Source organism: Hippocampus guttulatus, chromosome 2, assembly GCF_054856545.1.
Source record: "Hippocampus guttulatus isolate MCC_2025c chromosome 2, RoL_Hgut_1.0, whole genome shotgun sequence".
Taxonomy (NCBI): Eukaryota; Metazoa; Chordata; class Actinopteri; order Syngnathiformes; family Syngnathidae; genus Hippocampus; species Hippocampus guttulatus.
In genome coordinates, this window is record NC_141262.1 from 24,486,348 (window position 1) to 24,505,552 (window position 19,205).

The 19,205-nt window shown below is 43.8% G+C and overlaps 1 protein-coding gene across 24 annotated transcripts in view; it reads left to right on the plus strand.

The window, feature by feature from the left end:
- Positions 1-18,456, plus strand: part of ptprda (protein tyrosine phosphatase receptor type Da) — a 278,207-nt gene extending 259,751 nt beyond the window's left edge. For 14 of the 24 annotated variants that reach the window (XM_086104780.1, XM_086104781.1, XM_086104779.1 and 11 more), the window contains 13 exons: positions 2,696-2,737; positions 3,195-3,292; positions 4,364-4,487; positions 6,364-6,539; positions 7,179-7,298; positions 7,385-7,539; positions 11,221-11,506; positions 12,061-12,239; positions 12,323-12,449; positions 12,531-12,656; positions 13,023-13,177; positions 14,048-14,183; positions 15,396-18,456. In XM_086104780.1, the coding sequence (XP_085960906.1) occupies positions 2,696-2,737; positions 3,195-3,292; positions 4,364-4,487; positions 6,364-6,539; positions 7,179-7,298; positions 7,385-7,539; positions 11,221-11,506; positions 12,061-12,239; positions 12,323-12,449; positions 12,531-12,656; positions 13,023-13,177; positions 14,048-14,183; positions 15,396-15,464 (1,793 nt within the window). In that variant the 3' untranslated portion in view covers positions 15,465-18,456. The remainder of the gene's footprint in view (positions 1-2,695; positions 2,738-3,194; positions 3,293-4,363; positions 4,488-6,363; positions 6,540-7,178; positions 7,299-7,384; positions 7,540-11,220; positions 11,507-12,060; positions 12,240-12,322; positions 12,450-12,530; positions 12,657-13,022; positions 13,178-14,047; positions 14,184-15,395) is intronic. The other 10 variants (XM_086104789.1, XM_086104790.1, XM_086104793.1 and 7 more) reach the window with 1 other exon arrangement.
- The last annotated feature ends 749 nt before the right edge of the window (positions 18,457-19,205 follow it).

Genomic DNA, 19,205 nt, shown 5'->3' on the forward strand with positions numbered 1-19,205 from the left:
TATCGCTTGAATTTTTATTGACTTTATTATATAAATTTCTTTTTCACTCATGAAGGCTTCGGTGAATGTGCATATTATCTGGTTGGGTTTGGTACCTCTAAAAAGGTGAAGAACCACTGAACTAAACCTTTTCAAGGGACGGCGGTTACTCCAGTGGACATCTTATCATGTTATCAAGTCACAGGCTGTGCGAAAGGGTTAACATACGATCACTATAAGTGGAGATCAGTACAAAGTCTCAGACGCAAGCAGTGGAATATCCTCCCGTCGGGCTCAAGGCTCAACCTTTGGACTGTGGCTCTTGGAGGGATTAGTCTGGGCGACTCGGACGTTTGGCGAAGGGTGCCTCCTTGAATACTAAACGTCCGAGTACACGATCTTGGATGCAAATGTGTTGTTTCCTCCACTGGGAGAATTTTTTACAATGGTGCCGCGGGGGGTTGTTAAGGTGCGGTTGTGGTAGTTAATCTATGTCGTATTTTTAGTTAGGTTTTTTTTTCTGTCATTCCGCCTAAGTGACATAATCTCTGAGCATTCCCACACAATTTCCTGAGGGAATTGCAGTTTTTAGACCCGAGCGAACTGCAGGCAGAGACGATGGCCAATTGCTGAGCGAAAGGTTCTTGGAGTCGCGGTGGCAGTCAACACCGACACCCGTTCCACGTTGGCCTATGTTGGTGTCCTGCAAGCAGGTCCGGGTTGGAGATCTCGGAATGGCGCTGCGCGGCGCGTCAACTTTAGCGAACCAATTTACGGCGAATGCAAATGAGAAGCATTTCACTACGTTGTTGCGATCGGATTTTGGCTCATGCCTGGAAGCATCCAGCGTCCATTTGTCAACAAGGACGATTTTCTCTGGCACCGACTGCTTTGGGACACACGGGCCACAGCCAATAATGTTGCTTTATCAAAGCTCTTCCACATCGGCTCATATGAAAGGATGATGAAGTCTCCCCGCAGGCTCATTTTGGGCGAAAAAAAAGATGATGCATATTGACGAAAGCTCTTTTCAGACCATTACTGGTCGTCGCACACATTTTTTTTTTCTTCTTCTTCTTTCGGTTCCGAGTGATCCCGTCCACCCAATATTCAAGTCTCCTACTGGACCAAAAAGCTTTTCTCGCCATGCTACAAAGTACAGGACATACTTTGACTCTCTTTCTCTCTCACAACACACGAGACCACCTCTTTCCCTCCCTTCCCTTGCCGTCACCCCTCATTGGGTGTTTTCATCTTGAAGGATGGTTGAACGACCGACAGAAATGGTGCTTTCATTGTCACCCGGTGGTGGAAATGGATTTTAAGTAGCAAGCTGCAATAGAAACACCCTTTCAAAGAGATGTGAGAGTGGATGGGAAAATGAGGCCCTGCTTCCATTAGCTAATGCCCACTTGTGCCAGCGACACGAATGAAGTGGAAGAGGGAAGCGAGCACCGGCGCTTGTGTCACACAACATTGGCCAAAGGCTCGAGTGCAGTTTTCTAGTCCCCATTGTGGGAAGTGCGTATGAGCCTCATCGCCTTGCGCCTGTATTCGTCTGTCAGCGTGTCAAGGTCAGGAAACTTTGGTAAAAAAAAAAACACAACTTTTTGGCATTACTGCAAGCCCCCCCCCCCCCCCCCCCCGTTAATTTGTCATCTGATATTCACAAATTGACCAATTCCCTGTAAAACTCGACTCTCGGAAAATAATCAGCGTCGAGGAAGTATTGTTGAAGTGATGCATCTGGACTGTTTTAAGATTATGTTGGGGAGGAGTGAAATTTAGATTACCGGTAGTTGGAAGTTGCATGCAGAGGATTCATTGATTTTTTTTCTCCTTTTGAAATCAAATCACCTTTTTTGCCATGTACTTTTAAGGATTGTTTTGTAACATGTGTTTTAACTCAAACTGGAATAATCGACGGTATATTTCCGTTTTAAATAAGGGCTGCCTTTTTCGTGGCAGGCCACAATCGTACTTTCCCTGAGAGTGCCGTGATGACCGCAAATCAAAAATCGCCTCATCTGACGGTCTTTGTACAGAAGCGCAATCGCCCCTGCGTTTAATTATTATGATTATTGACAAGTAATCACAAGTCACTTAAATAGTGGCAATCAAATCTCTGTATTTGATACTTACGACAGGATTCAGAAAAATGGAATGGCTGTACAGACGATGAAACTGAAGTGAAATTTTATTTTAGTACAGCCAAAATGAAAAGTTTATTTAGCAAGAAATGTGAAGTCAACACTCTATTTGCTCGGGGGGGGGAATGATGTACCAGTCCAGACTTTAACCTCGGCCTTTTAGTTTGACATTCAACCCGTATAATTTCGGCAATTATGAATATTTCCAGGGGGGAAACATCAATTATTCGCGTTCCTAAATTATCTCCCATGAATACGGGTAGTTTACTGTACCTCAAACGCCCATGTCTAATTTGTGCTGCTACGGTCATGACTGCTTACGCCAATGGCCTAGCCCAGTGTCTAGCATGACATCACTAATAATTAACCCATTGAGCAGACACGCAAATCATTTCACCGTCTTGACGCCACGTTTCCACCAAGCGGCACAGTGCACTTCAACGCACGACAGACTGTTTCGCTCTCGCTGTGCCCAAATCTTGCCTCGTCCGCATCACCGCTTGGTGTAAACACGCACTTCACCTGGCCGCTATGACACAGATACTTAATGAGCATTTCCTCCACAGGTGCGCGCTCGTCCGGTCACCCAAGTAGCCTCCATTTGTCAAGTTAGTTGGCCTCAATTACACATTTGCCATGAATTATATTCCCCTTCCCCCCTTCTTTCCCGCCTAGCCTCCTATCCCCATCTAATCCGCTTTGGTGTTAACGCCGTGTCATCGAGGGAGGCGGGAAAAATGACAGGCGAGGAACATCAATCATCCCTCCGAATAGAACTCTCTCTCTCTCTCTCTTAACATCTTCTCCTCCTCATGCTAACTTCCCAACCTAGCTTTCTATGGGAATAGCAACCCTTGTGTGCTAACTTCCCATTGGCCTCCATTCAAGCATGGCGCACAAACTAGCCTAACTCGATCAAATCTTCCACCTCCACGCTACTCATGCTTATCTAATCAGTTTGCTTGCGCTTGGGGTTCAGATTTTTGGGAGGTTGTTTTGCCGTTGAAATCCCAACGGAAAAGCGTATGCATGCAATCGACCTGCACTTCCCTCTCTGACTGACAGGTATGGCGAGCCACCCACCAATCCCCGTTATGGACCTGGCGGAGCATCTGGAGCACTTAAAAGCCAACGACAACCTCAAGTTTTCCCAGGAGTACGAGGTGAGCCGTGATAACGGTCTAGCCGCCGTGCGCCCTCGTCAAACCATCAGAAACGCATGATTGTGGTGGGCATATGCGCTGATTGGCGTTTTGCCTCCAGATGTAATCCCGTAAGAGTGTGTGCACGTCAACAATGCCTGCTGCCATAAACGGCGTTATGCATGTACGCGGCATGTAGCGCAGCCAGTACGCCTTTTTGACACGAGGTAAACCGCGTGGCAAAAACTATTTCATCAATATATCAGGGCAGCGGTGTCAACAATAAATAAAACATTACAATCGCCGATATTAATAACGTCATAAAAAGATTGCCTTTAAAAATAGTTTTGTATTTGATGCTGAAAAAAAATTCACTGGGTGTGTGCATGGATATACGCGGAGGGTAAAGACGTTCGGAAAACCCCACCAACAACCCAGGCTAAATTTAACTCGTACAAATCTTGTCAAGCTGTCGCTAACTTCCTTCACATCAATTCCAATTTACAAAATAGACGGGGCAACCAAAGGCATCATTTTCCTTAAAGAGCACAAAAAAATTCAAGCAGTCTAAGAATAATAAGGTAATAAATAAGGTGTTTCACACAATAATACCAAATTTTATTACAAAAGAGGATTCTGATTGTAAATAAATTTAGAGTGCAGTAATGTCTGCTATAAAAGTATGAAATGAAAGTATGAAAAAAAATAACAGAAATGTGGAATTCAGTGCAATTACAGCTTCTGCATTAGAAAATATTTTTGAGTATTGCTGGTGATAGCTTCCCGAGAACTCATGGGAATTTGTCTATGGTTGAACCACAAATATGCAGGTGATGAATCTGGACTACAATGATAATATATTTTGTCGGAAAGGACGGCAACTGGGTATCATGCTCTGTAGCAAACTTTGTTTCAGTAAGTATGAAAAGATTTTTGCTTCTTTGGCTGGGCATAAATATCACTTTGGTTCACATAGCGTCAGAGGGCAGTGATGTCTGTTTGACTTCTTCTTTGGCTTTTTTTTGGGGGGGGGGGGGGGGGGGGGGATATGATCCTGTCTTACTGACGGCCAAGGTTGTTCTTTTGCCGCAGTCCATCGACCCCGGGCAGCAGTTCACCTGGGAGCACTCCAACCTGGAGGTGAACAAACCAAAGAACCGCTACGCCAACGTGATCGCCTATGACCACTCGCGAGTCTTGCTCGCCGCAATTGACGGTATAACGCACCCTTCCTCCATCCTGCTTCATCACAACATGACCACACTGTACTTCTTTTTTGTTTTTTTCTCCTCCCCCTTCTCCCTCCTCACACCAACATGTCATTTGCTTTCATGCGGCGGGTTGCTCGCGGGGAAATAGATGGCTTTTTGAAATAGGCAATTTTCGCACGCGCCTCGCTGAGCTCGGCACTCGAATACGATTGAACAATCACCTGCAAAAACCTGAGAGATGCCAGTAAGTTGAATTTCTCTCCGGCGCCGCGCCAAGACTATTTTTTGGAATCACGCGTGGGAACTTAAGATGCGACATATGCAGATATAGTTGCCACGTGAAACTCACACCGTTGCAACATGTTTCAACAGATGCTGACAGAATAATCACCAAAATAATCATGAATAAATCATAATACATGCGTCCCAGGGAGTTCCCTCAGCACATTCCTAAAGACGGGAAAGTTCTTCACTCCATTTGGATTGTAGTCTTTAAGCCAAACGAAATACGTCAGAGTTTTTTCGCGGCAAACCCGTCGGGCCATTCTTTACTATCGACTGTGTAATGGAGTTTCAATCAGTCACATATTGTTTTTTTTTTTCCTCCAGCTCATAAGTAGACAGAACAAATGACATAATTAATGCAAATCCTGACTGGCAGACCGGCATGAATGCATCGCCGAAATAAACATCTATTCATTGTGCTATTAAGCAAAACAAAACAAAAAAAAAAGTTTGGGTTTTTTTTTCTTTTCAGTTGTGAATTACAGCGTGCTTAATTGTGTCTTTTCCCTTTGTCCGTCACTGAATATATGTGGACAGCAAAAACAGTGAGAGCAAGGGGGGGGGGGGGGGTCAACATAATACAGAGACGTGACTTTTTCACAATATTTTTTTGTCTATCCGCTAAAAGTTACCTGGGAGGAAAGAAAGCCTGGAATGGAGAGGGAGGAGGGGTTGGGCAAAGAGAGATGGGAGGGGGGGGGGGGGTCGAGGGAGGGGGTGATTCTCCGAGACGTGGCGTCCATGCAGATGAGACTTATCTTGGTGGAGCATGTGTGCGCCGAGCCCCGAAACTGCCAGTCCTGAAGCATTGACTGGCTGTCAGCTCTGCCTCTTTGCGCTGGATTAGGAAAAAAAAACTGTGCCTTTCATTTAAAATAAGCAAGGGGATGGAGGAATGGAGACTTGTTTTCCTGCACGGCAATTTTGCCACTTCTACACTTTGGGTAAAAAAAATATAATATTAATAATCATTTCAGTGCACCTCCAAATAGCCCATTTTCGACTGGAAGCATCATTGGACATTTGGATTTGTCCTCATTACATAGATCATCACGCTTACTTTAGATTGACATTGACTGAAATGCGTCTATTTGGTGAAAAATACGCATTATATTATATCCAATATTTTACAGATAATCCCACTGAAAAAGGAATCATGATAAATCACAAAGAATAAAACCAGGTGATTTTTTTTCATTTAACAAATATTGTACTCTTTTCTATTTTTTTACAGTAGTACTGTTATTTTTTTTACAATACAATACATGCTGATTTATATAGCGCTTTCACAACAGCGGCAGCTGTAACAAAGCGCTTAACAAAACAGTTAATATAAAGTAAAATAATAAACACAACACATAACATCAAACACGGACAGTCATGCAGTTCTAACCACTTTTCCATCACACGCTTTGTTGTTTTAATGGAATTTATGAACAGTGAACAGGATGCATTTAGCTGACTAACTGCATTTCTACATATGTTCTACAAATGTTCCTCATTGAAGTGTCTCCTTCCAACAAACGTCCCTGCAATCTGCCCTTTCGATCGCTCCTTAACCACCTCAACGTTGCTCCACTCCCACCTCCCATCTAGGCATCCCGGGCAGTGACTACATCAACGCCAACTATGTGGACGGCTACAGGAAGCAGAACGCATACATTGCCACGCAAGGCTCGCTGCCCGAGACCTTTGGGGAATTCTGGCGAATGATCTGGGAACAGAGGAGCGCCATCATTGTCATGATGACCAAGCTGGAGGAGCGATCCAGGGTAGGGCACGTCACGGTCTTTATGTTGTACGGAAGGCCTCTACCAAGGCAGTGTCAAAAAAGAGATCCGGGTTCGGTATTTTTTTTTTTCTTTGTTTATAATGCTGGATAGATGGATCCAAATGACCATCCTTGGTGGCTGCCTCCATTGAAGCAAATGCCAATCAGACTTGATTTTGAATATGATTATGCAAACCTCAGCTTTTTTTTTCCATAAAACGCCATTAAGGGATACCGTATTTTCCGCACGAAACGGCATACCTAAAAGTCTTCCATTTTCTTAAAAGCTCACAGCACGCCTTAAAATCCGATGCGCCTAGTGTATGGTCATTACGGTAATATGTTCAAACTTAAAGCGATCGGTTTCGCAGTTGAACACGGAAATAGAGCAGCGGCAAGAGAGTTCAACGTTAACGAGTCAATGTTTTAACTTGCTATTGGTTAAGTGAACTGTGTCGCTGCTTTATTAAATAAGTTTTACTGACATCCACATTTGTTGATTGATGATCAGTTTTATCTGGAGTGATTTCTTCAAAAACATGGAAGCTTCGGGTGTATGTTGAGGACGAATCACGTCGACTTTGGTTTGGATCGAGAAGCTACTAACGTAGCGTGTGCTTTAATGTGACTTTCGTGGCAGGTCAAGTGTGATCAGTACTGGCCCACCAGAGCAACGGACACATACGGCCTCATACAAGTGACTCTGCTTGACACGGTGGAGTTGGCCACATACTGCGTCAGGACATTTGCACTTTTTAAAGTAAGGGCGCTCCATTGCTCCTTTTATGAGGTCTGTCATCGTTGGGAATTGGACTCTCATTGACCTGCTGGCTTTTGCTCACGTAGAACGGCTCCAGCGAGAAGCGGGAGGTCCGGCAGTTCCAGTTCACGGCCTGGCCGGACCACGGGGTGCCGGAACACCCCACGCCCTTTCTGGCCTTCTTGAGACGGGTAAAGTCGTGCAACCCTCCGGACGCCGGGCCCATGGTGGTGCACTGCAGGTAGCGAATTCTGTGCAAATGACGAAAATAACCTCAAGCATGAAATTGATTCCCCCCCACCCCCTTTCAGTTTGCTGGAATGAATCTATGAATACGTATGACAATGTATGAGGGGTTTTAATCATTTTAATGGATGAACTCATTAGCAAATAAAATCTCCCAAAATCACTTCAATGGTAGGTAGATGAACCCAGAAGTCTCATTTTGTGTTCACACACATACACACACACACACACTCGCTCACTCACTCATTTTTAACATCCATCTCGACAATTTCTATAGCCCTTGTCCTTCTTAGCTTGCCCGAGCTGAGACAGCGGAATTCTCCATCAGCCAGTCGAAGCAAATGTTTAACCTCTTAAACCAGAGTTTTATCAAACATAAGACCAGTTCAAAAAAGAAACTACCTCAATTAAAGGTTTAATAACAAACAGTTGAAGACGAAATTCAATTGAAGTTAAATACAACAGTGAACTGTAAATAGGGAGTTATTGTTTCGGACACCACAAGAGGGAGCCCTGGTGGAAAACTTGCAAATACCAAAGAGCAAGTAGGCGGAGGTTCGCTGTTTCTCGGGACATGATTACCTGTCAGAGCATTTCTATATACTTGCTAATTTGGTCTTGGAAAAAAAAAATCTTAAATCCCATACGAAGCAGCCCCCTGGCTTTCTCCGTAAATCTTTTCACATGACGGTACAAGAAGTCCCCACACGAAGCAGCCCACTAGGTTTCTCAGCAAAGCTTTTCAACATGACCGTACAAGAAGTCGTGGTGTCGTTCCCCTCAGCCAACATCTGCCCCCACGCGCTGCCACAAAGCTAGCACAGATCTGTCGCTGTGCTGCAAACATCTCGCGCATTTTCAGGCCCACGAGTGCCAGCCAGCCTTCTCCCCCTCGGGTGCTCACATCTTAAGCAAATTACAGCAGGGTGCCGCTAAGAGCGTTTGGTGTGTGAACGCCATCAGAAAAAGAGAAAGTAGACGCTACAGTTGGAAACAAATGTCAGAAAGTGACAAAAGAGGGAAGGAGGCTCAGCGCGGATTTGGAAGTAACACGTTGCGTCGTTAATTAGCGACGCTGGCTTCTGATTGAACGCGCTAACTTTCCGCAGTGGAAAAGAATGCGCGACTTCATGCAGATGGGAGCTTTTAAATCCACCGGCTCCCGATCAGACCGAAGAGGAAAAACAGATCCCATCCGTCCGTCCTTGATGATTGAATGCAATTTTAAAAAGATCAATTTTTAATTTGAATGCCTGCAAAAAAGGAACAATCTGAGTGTTGTGTGCACGTCGCTGGAGTTAACAAGAAAAAAGATTTGGGGGGGTTCTGTCACGCCCGAGCTGTAAAACCCGCTCCCATGATGACAAAATCAACAAATTCCAGTCCTTCGGCTGGTTAATTCAGTGCGCAAATCGGAGCCTTGTTCAAACACGACATGTCACACATAATTAAGGATGCAACATTTATTTGGCAGCAATTGACGGTTTGAGAAAATTATTTGTCAATATTTAAAAATGTTACCACGTTATTACTTCCCAGCGTCCTTCGAAGATGAACTTGTCCGAACAATCCTGAAAGATTGTGTTTATCATTGTTCGGACGGAATTTGATGCCTTGCCGATTCAAATTGAAAGGTATCCATGCTTTAAGGCGGGTGGTCGGCAACCCGCGGCTCTTTAGCCCTAGTGGCTCCCTGGAGCTTTTTCAAAAAGGTTTGAAAATGGAAAAAGATTGGGGCAGCGAAATATATTGTTTTGTTTGAATGTGGTTTCTGTCGGAGGACAAACATTCTTAACATTTTCCAATGCTGTAAAAATGTGGAGAATAAATATTAAATGTCAACATTTCTGTCAGCGAAGATTTGCGTCATAGCCTGCGACACACGTTTCTATTAGCCGGGCGGGATGCCAAGCAGGGGGCTGTTGTTAAAAAAAAAAAATTAGATGCACAATTCACCGAGGGCACTGGCCAAGAATGGGAATCTGGAGGGCTGAGAGAAGCATTTTTATACGGTGCACGTGAGCTAAAATCGTGAACACGCCGCAAAAGTGCATCCCATGCCTCGTTTATCTTAGGGGCCATTATGGCTGTTGCTCATTATGGCATGCGTGTTTAAGTGCATGCGTATGCACATTTTGGGTTTCCGACCCCTGCTTTAAGGTTACTCAACACGAGACGCCAATATTTTTGGGGGGTGGGCGGGGGGGGGGGGGGGTTCAAACAGAACCTTGGAACGAATGGCGTTCAATTTCTTGCAACAGTTAACCGCACAATGTCAGCTCACCCCGGTCCGCTTGGTGTGTGCGTGTCGGTCGGCTTGGCACGCTCGCTGACAGCAAGAGATTTGGTAACAATACATATGTAATTGCTTTGGCTGCTCTGCATCCTTTATCTTCTCGCGGCTCAGTGCAGCTGGATTTTACAGTGCACTTCCCCTCCGCCCGACCCCCCCTCCCCCCGCCCTCTTCCCCCATTCCCTCAACTTCTGGAAAGCACATCAGTCTGACACTTAATGTGTGTTAACGTCCAAAGCAGCTGGTCCGACTGGCTGAGAAGCCAGTGTCAGGTCATTAGTGCACTCCCGTCTGCCAGCTCCCCGCCGACTGCCAAATACACTGATGCCTTATCTGCACTTGTCAATAAAAAGAATATTGCGCATGTTGCCGGCATTCCTTGCTCTTATGTTCAACAGCACATTTGCTTAATATATTCTGCGCCTCCGTCTTGACATGAAGCTAACTGACAGCGTGTGTGTCCCCCCCTGACTCCCACCCCCCATCCTACCTCCCGCCCATATCCCTCGTCTTCCGGCATCTCTGCCACTCTGTCACGCATTGGATCTCAGGTCATCACTCTGCCGGGGACGTGGTTGGCGCCGCAACGTGTTTGCAATCATGAAAAGTCGGCCGCGAATCTCGCAGGGGCTGAGAAGCGTCTCAGCCCCTGCGGGTTGATTTGCGCTTTTGAATAGTTTTGCATTTCATTGCCACCTGATTCTTTTTGTGCTCTAAAGCATTGAAAAATTGTCACCGGGAAAAAAAAAAAGATCCTGTATTATAAAAAAGTTCAGTCGCAGTCAGCCTTTTTTCCTCAGTGATCATCAGATCATTTGTTCAAGCCAATGACTCCCACGCGCGTCTTTATTCCATTCGCCGCATGGCACATTAGGCAAACTTGGCCTCCGGCGGCCAACTTCTGAGTTGGCGCTCTCCTCGGTTCTCTTTTCGTTCCTGAGCAAATGGAAAAACAAATGCGCCATCGCGAGGCGGAAGCGCAAGATCAAGGCTTCCACCTCACGGGAATGTCAGCGTCATGGATCGAATGACCTATTTACTTCGGCCTGCGACGGCTCCGAAGTTGACGAACGGGATTTCGCATCACCTCTTTGAAGTGCAAGTCCTGAGAACTGCAGTGGGACTTTTTTTTTTCCTCGTAAGATCAGGTCGGAAAAGCACAGGTGGCATAAACAAGACTGCAGCAAAGCCAGAGACCACCTCGCGGTTGCCAAATCCCCATCACCACTCCGTGCCACTTCAAGTTTAATTATACCCAGCAGCGTCAAATGGTCAGACCTTTGGCGAGGAACGTCCTCTGCGGATTCATTAGCCCTCTTTCGGAAAATAAGTCCATCTGTGACAACGTGAATGTAACTTTCTCTTCCTTGTCCGCTTGACAGTGCCGGCGTGGGTCGCACGGGTTGCTTCATTGTGATCGATGCCATGCTGGAGCGAATCAAGCACGAGAAGACCGTGGACATCTACGGGCATGTGACGCTGATGCGCGCCCAGCGTAACTACATGGTGCAGACCGAAGACCAGTACGTCTTTATTCACGACGCGCTGCAGGAGGCCGTCAACTGCGGCACCACCGAAGTGCCCGCCCGGAACCTCTACGCTTACATCCAGAAATTGACGCAGATGGAGGCCGGAGAAAATGTCACCGGCATGGAACTTGAGTTCAAGGTTGGTTTTCCCGATGAAGGTGCAAATTCTGCCGCTCCAAACTACCACCTTTGAACCCTTAACACTAGCAAGCCTGCTAATGCTAGCGGCTAGCTCACCGGCTAACGTGATAGCCTGGATTCCGATTCCGTGACACTTTGTTCTGACGGGCTCGCCAGTGTTAGCGGGCCGTGTTGTGTTAACATACTCTGCAATGTTAGCGCCAGAAAAACTTCAAAGCGTGACCTTGGAGCCCAAGTTCTTTCTGGTAAAATTTGTGCCGACTGTTTCGTCAGTGACTCCTACTGTATCTCGCATTTTCGCATGGGAAAATATGCCACTAAAATTAGCACAACTCCAGACATTTTAAAGCCCATGAGACCATGTGCAATACACTTCAGGATTTTTTTTTTCCCTTCTCTGGTTTCCTTTACAGTCGATTCCCGACGTTGGTACAAATGCAGGGTTTTCCCCACAGCATATATCTGCCAAACCAAAGGGCTCGGGCAATATTTTCTGTTGTATCGCAGCCCTCCGACCATCTGCTCTTTTCGTTCCTCTCTGTTCAAACGCAGCGTTTAGCCAACACGAAAGCCCATACGTCGCGATTCATCAGTGCCAATCTCCCCTGCAACAAGTTCAAGAACCGCCTTGTCAACATCATGCCATACGAGTCCACGCGCGTGTGTCTCCAGCCCATTCGAGGAGTGGAGGGATCGGACTACATCAATGCAAGTTTCATCGACGGCTACAGGTAAATGCAGCGTGACCGCGTTTTGGCTCTCAGGCTCTTGCCGCTAACCGAAGAGATGCTCATCCCACTCGTTGTCTTCTCAGGCAACAGAAGGCCTACATTGCCACACAGGGACCACTGGCAGAAACCACAGAAGACTTCTGGAGGATGCTCTGGGAGCACAACTCTACCATTGTCGTTATGCTAACCAAGCTCAGAGAAATGGGCAGGGTATGCTTCCAAAAAATTAACCAAGACCTGTGAGTGGACACCATGGGCCGGTTGTGGATTCCTTGTGCTTGTGTCTTCCAGGAAAAATGCCATCAGTACTGGCCCGCAGAGAGGTCAGCCAGATACCAGTACTTTGTGGTGGACCCCATGGCCGAGTACAACATGCCGCAGTACATACTTCGGGAGTTCAAAGTGACAGACGCCAGGGTAAGCAGACGTCGCCGTCGTGTCGAGTGTGTGTTTATCCCAAATTAAGAGTCTTTTCAGCATAAATGTTGGGGGGAGCAGCTCAATGCAGCCAGACTTTCTAATTCCATCAAAGGCTTACCACAGATAAAATGGCACAAGCTCCCTTCTTTGTACTGCATGTTATACTGGCTCCTCAATGGGATTGCTATCCTTATCAAAGGGATACAATGTGACTAAGTCATACACTGGCAGTCAGTTTAACATCAAACAAATTGCCATCTTTTTTTTTTTTTTTTTGGCACATGCAATGACAGACACCATTAATACGACAACCGCTCCCGTGTGCAAACTGTACACCTGCATGGCCGTTTTTCTCTTTCCCAGGATGGACAGTCACGAACGGTGCGACAGTTCCAGTTCACAGACTGGCCTGAACAAGGAGTGCCAAAATCCGGGGAGGGCTTCATCGATTTCATCGGCCAAGTACATAAAACGAAAGAGCAGTTTGGCCAAGATGGGCCTATTTCGGTACACTGTAGGTAAGTGAAAGTTGCACACTAGGTAGACCTTTTACTCTGACAGTATTCAATGAGATTCAACAACTTCATTGACAGAAGGAGGAAATGACTAATTCGTAGACAGCATGAACCGGCTACTTACCGTATTGGCCCGAATATAAGACGGCCCTGATTATAAGACGACCCCCTCTTTTTCAAGACTCAAGTTTGAAAAAAGACTTTTTGAACACCAAATTAATTTTTATACAGAAAATAATTACAGTACATCTGAAACAAATGATTATAGCAATATATTTGAGAGAAAAAGTTATTTTGTTAGTTAGTTATTTTGCCTCATTCAAATCTTAATATCTGAAATAAACTAAAGTGCAATTACATTCGTAAATGAATTGCTTCTGTTTTTTGAAATGTAAATTACAACTTCCCAGCTGCCGGTTAACCTGGCCGATCTTCGACCCACTTTTCTGCAGATTGTCGCTACGTTTCTCCATTTTCTCTTTTCTCTTCTATTATTTTCTTCTCTTTTCTTTCTTACCGCTATTTTTTATTTTTCTTCTTTGTGCTACCGCTATTTTTATTTTTATTCTTCATGACAGGATTTCACTTTGGCCTGGGGAGTCAAGTTCAGCATTCGCGTCAATGATATCTGGCGCCATCTAGCGTCGTGAATGGGTATAATGTCTAGACCCCACATATAAGACGACCCCCACTTTTTCAGTCTTATTTCAATGCAAAAAACACCGTCTTATATTCGGGCCAATACAGTAAGTTGCGGCACCGGCAAACCCTCGTACAAGAAAATGCCAGCCAACCAATCCTGTCTCTGAGCCGTTGTACTTGCGGCTGTGTCTCAGCGTCTCCTTGCCTGCCCGTCTCTCTCCCCTTGCGCAGCGCTGGCGTCGGTCGGACCGGCGTCTTCATCACCCTGAGCATTGCCTTGGAGCGAATGAGATACGAGGGCGTCGTCGACATCTTTCAGACTGTGAAGATGTTGCGGACACAGAGACCAGCCATGGTGCAGACAGAGGTACGACCGCATGTGGCGAGTCAGCCCTTTGTCATTTTGGCTTTTGACCGAGCGGCGAATAGTTTGCAAATGTGTCAATGAATGTTGAACCTTATGCTTCCTTTCGAACAAGCAGGACAGCTCCATGAAGCTCGTTGCAAATATCCACTGCCTCGTGTTTATATGCATTAGTCAGGAATGCAGTAAACAAATCCGGCATCCCATTCCGTTGTCATTGGTACACATAAATATCAGGAGAGTGCATTGTCTTGCTCTGGCCTTTAGTTACCCAAACAAAAGGGTGGCAAGGCACAGATCACAGCTTTTGAAAACCTGCTACCCTACGGAACTGATTTGTACTGTCTTCTAGTTCTGTCCTTCTAGATCACGGGTCGGCAAGCCAAAATGTTCAAAGAGCCATATTGGACCAAAAAAAAATAAAATAATCCCTACAAAAAACAAATATGTCTGGAGCCACACAAAAATTAAAGCCTTATATTAGCCTTACAATGAAGGCAACACATGCTGTGTGTATCCATATTAGCCTGCTATCAAAATGACTAAGTTGGCTACAAATACACAATGAACCTTCATGATGAAATGCACTTTTCGCTGCAGTGCATCCTGTTGAGCAGGGGGGCCCAACCTTTTTTCACCTAAGATCTACTTTTCGATCAATCAAACTCCCGCGATTGACCCGTTACCGCACATGCACTCATATGCATGCATGCCATCATGAGCAACAGCCATAACGACCCCTAAGAAGAACGAAACAGAAAAAATAAAGTCGATACAAGAGTTTGTGAAAAGGAAATCACCACCTACTTTCTGAAAGACCTGACCTTTTTTTATAACAGCCACCTGCCTGGCATCCCGCCCTGCTAATAGAAATGTGTGTCCCAGGCGATGACGCAAATCCTCGTTGACAGAAATGTTCAAATGTAATATTTATTCTACACATTTTTACAGCATTGGAAAACATTTAGAATGTTTGTCATGGTTGTCCTCCTACAGAAACCATATTAAAACAAAAAATATCTTCCATTTTCAAACATTTTTGAAAAAGCTCCAGGGAGCCATTCGGGCGGCGCTGCAGAGCTGCAATGCGGCTCCAGATCCGCGGGTTGCCGACCCCCGTTCTAGATCTACAAGCGTGTCTGTCATAAGAATGTTGCCTTTTGCAAATTCATCTCCACTGCCAAAAACTCTTTGTTTGTGTTTTTTTTTCCTCAGGATCAATACCAATTCTGCTACAGGGCTGGATTAGAGTATCTGGGAAGTTTTGATCACTATGCAACGTAAAGGACTCAGCATCAGAGGGAAAGGTGGAAAGGAAAGAAAAAAACTCAGTTGCGCCTCTCTTCTGAGCCATAAATTACTGCTTGAGAACGTTAAAAACTCCTTGCAAACAACTCATTAAAAGTCGGATGTGTGACATGAAACTGCCACAGACAAAAAAAAAGGAGAATAAAAAAGATTCCCTGGAGGACCAAGTATTTCCCCAATTCAAGCTTAAACTGGCCTTGTCACCACGTGATGGAATCCGGACCATTGAAGCACCTCGTTGGATTTTTTGGGGGCTTCAAGGATTTATTTGGGAGCAAACGAACCCGGCGGAGAATGAGACTTGAGCTGGGTGAAAGCGTTACGAAAAGGCATCGGAGGAGCGTGGAGGGGAACTTGACTCACATTGTAAAGAAAAATAAATCACAATCACACCCGTCGGGAAAAGCTGGACAATGCTCGAATGGACCCTGACATTGAAGTACTCGTCCTGTCTCAATGTTCATCATTTCAAGTTTGCGAGGGGATATACAAAAAAAAAAAAGATCTATGGAATAAATCAAATGATTAATTTAGTTTTTTAGGACTCTATTATACAACTGATGTGATTTATTTTCTTTTAAAAATGTGTAAATGTCATTTCTTTTTTCTTACACTCTGAAAGAAGAATATCGATATCATACAAATGTTCCCTTTTCTTCAAGCTGTTTGTGCATTTACAATTTTGGTTTGTAGCACATGGATTGACTAAAAGAAAAAAAAAAGGCTGAGAGCCAGTCTTTGCCACGATTGTTTTTGATTTGCATACACCTCCCATCCGATAAACTGGGGCTTCGTGGAATCAACAGGGATGAGCAAAGTATGAAGTTGCTGCTATCAATTATCTGAGTTCTTCTATGTCAGGATGATGAGAAGGATAAATTACATAAGTTCTATATATCTATATATACATCTATACATATATAATCAGATGTGAAATACCAATCATATTCTAAATATGAATTTGAAAAGAAAATGTTTATTAGCCGGTGAACGCTTTCGAATGGTGTGGGGAAAGTGACGTTTCACTGGAATGCACATCAATAGGACACCATTCTGATTCAATGCATCTTTTCTCGTGCAATAAATGATGTGTTATTAAGTCGCGACACCCGGCTCCCGACAGGCGTCACGTGGAAATGTACATCAGCTGTCTGTCACCCGCCACTCCACGCAATTGGGCAAAGTATAAAAAAAAAAAAAACGTCTTGTGTGTTATTTAAAACCCTTTCGCGAGTATTCCTTTTCCCATTTTGCATTTAGTGCCTTATATTTATGCCTGTTTTTTTTATACCATTTCAGTGTATCTTTTGAATATTCAGCTTATATGTCAATATATAAATATATATGTGTGTTCATTTACACTCATATTCGCAATGTCACCTGAGATTATATATGCAAGCAACATTTTGACGCTCATTTTGTCATTTTCAGTGGCCTTACCGTGGCTGGGTTGTGCGACTAGTTCACGGACCTGGAAGGAAAATAGGAAAGTTCAGCTTTTCAAGAGTTAACATTTTACAATGACTGTTGTAAATACAGTCAATCATTCAAAATGAGGGTGACCTCTAAGATGGAGGTTAACCAAGACAGATTTTGAAATTCCATACATCCACATGCATTCTGCGTTGGCTCGCAAAGCCAAAATAGTCAAGGCAAAGGAAAAAAAAATCATAGTGGATAAAGACAGATGCCACTCAAGTCCGATCTTGACATTTCTTTCACATTTCAAAAGTAAACGGTGAAGTAAATGAGTGAAAAAAAGTGGCTACCGAACAACCCTCCTGAGCAACCCTGACAAGAGAAAAAAAAAACAAATTGAATTTTTAAAACACAGACTCATCACAAACATTGGTATTTGAGCCAGTAAAATTATTCACACCGTTATTTTGTTAATGGTGCGACATACATTGTAGATGGTGCACTGGGGGAGGCAAAGTTTTTTTTTTGTTGGGGGTTTTTTTTTTTTTTTGGTGCGATAGATAGATAGCTTGCAAAATTTCTGAATTTTCTGACCATATTTTTCACCGTCAAAGAGATTGAAGCGGAAAATGGGTGGACCATCATGACTCAACAAAATTCAACCCTTTTGGATCCAAAATTTCGCACACACATTGACATGAAAAAAATTGACATTGATTGGCATCTTTGACCACAATTTTTTCACTATTTGTGTTGGCTTCATGGATGTGCATTCCAGATCTTTCTTTCCCTTACAGACACAGTTACATAAACTTTTTTTTTTTTTTTGGTTAATTTGCAGACAAAAGTACTGTTATGATGTAGTGGCTAAAGTTTTTTTTTGTTTTGTTGTTTATTTGTTTGTTTATGTAATTTGCATGATCAAACCTTTGCAGGATGGCCCAGAAGTCGGCCCGGAAAGGAAGATTTGCACTTTCTCTATCTTTGTACTATGCACTGCCCTATTGATTCTAGACCCAATAATATATTACTTGAACCCATTACGGAAAAAAAAGTCTCCTTCAACATTCACTTTGTGTGTATGTAAATAACACAAAAAGGTATCAACTATTTAAAAAAAAAAAGACCAAAAAAAAAAGTTGTGAAAAACAAAAAAAGAGCATCCAATTTGTTGCTGCAGTTACTCCAGCAATGAGTCCAGAAAATTCTGCCGCCCCGCCCCCAAGATCACATGTTCAGCTTGGAGTGTCATTAACAGAAATAAACATTGTGTTCCTCTGCTCTCTCTATCTATCTCTCGTCTGAATGCGTAGACTGAAAATGAAGTCATGAAGTTATTTCCAAAAAAAAAAAAAAGTTGTTAAAAAGTTCATACAATTACCTCTGATTAGTTGTAAGCGTAAATTGTTTCTTTTTATTTCCTGAATGAATGGAGTGATTTTTATTTTCTTACCTACGTCACACTGGTGAGGAAAAAAGTCTGTATGAGAAATCAAAAAGTTCACATTTGTTATAAATGAATTCTATTAAAAAATGTCTGTGTGATGCACTGGAGTTTCACTCGATTCCCTCGATCAGGCATCAAAGGTTTTACGATTTTAAAGTTGCCCGTGTGTCTTTGCAGTGTTTCCCAATCTTATGTGAGCCAAGACATACTGTATTTTACTTTCGAACAATGTCACAGCACAGAGCAATCCAAAAAAATCACAAAAATTATATGGAAGTACAGTGGTACTTACGAACGTAGCTTCATACGAAGCTTCATACGAAGTTATGAAATGCCTCAACAGGAAAATTGCCTCTGGTTACGAAAGAAATTTCAAGATACAAAAGGTAAAAATACAACATGGCCTGCAACTCACAGCTCCGAGTTTCTCTGAACGCAACATACTTATAGCTGCTCTGCCATTGGTTATTACCTGGCATCTTCCTGGCATGCCATTGGCTAAGAGGGACCTCTACCGGATGTGTCTGTATGTCGATACATAGATGTCTATGCAGCGTCCTTGTCACTCGCCCCATGATGTTTTCCGATAGTTTTACGTAAATGTGAATCACCCAGGGTTCACCACACGGGCGATCGTTCACTATGCTGATGATTACCTTGGACATTTTTGAAGGAATGTTAAAAGAATCAGTTCTTTCCAAAACGCCAGGCAAAAACCACTTCTGAGAGAACATGATCTAAAGAAGGCAAAAAATGATGAGGATGCAGTTAAAAGTTAAATGACCATTATTTTTATTCTTTACTCTGTTCTTTGTTTTTTACATTATGCACAACTCCCATTTAGTTTGAAA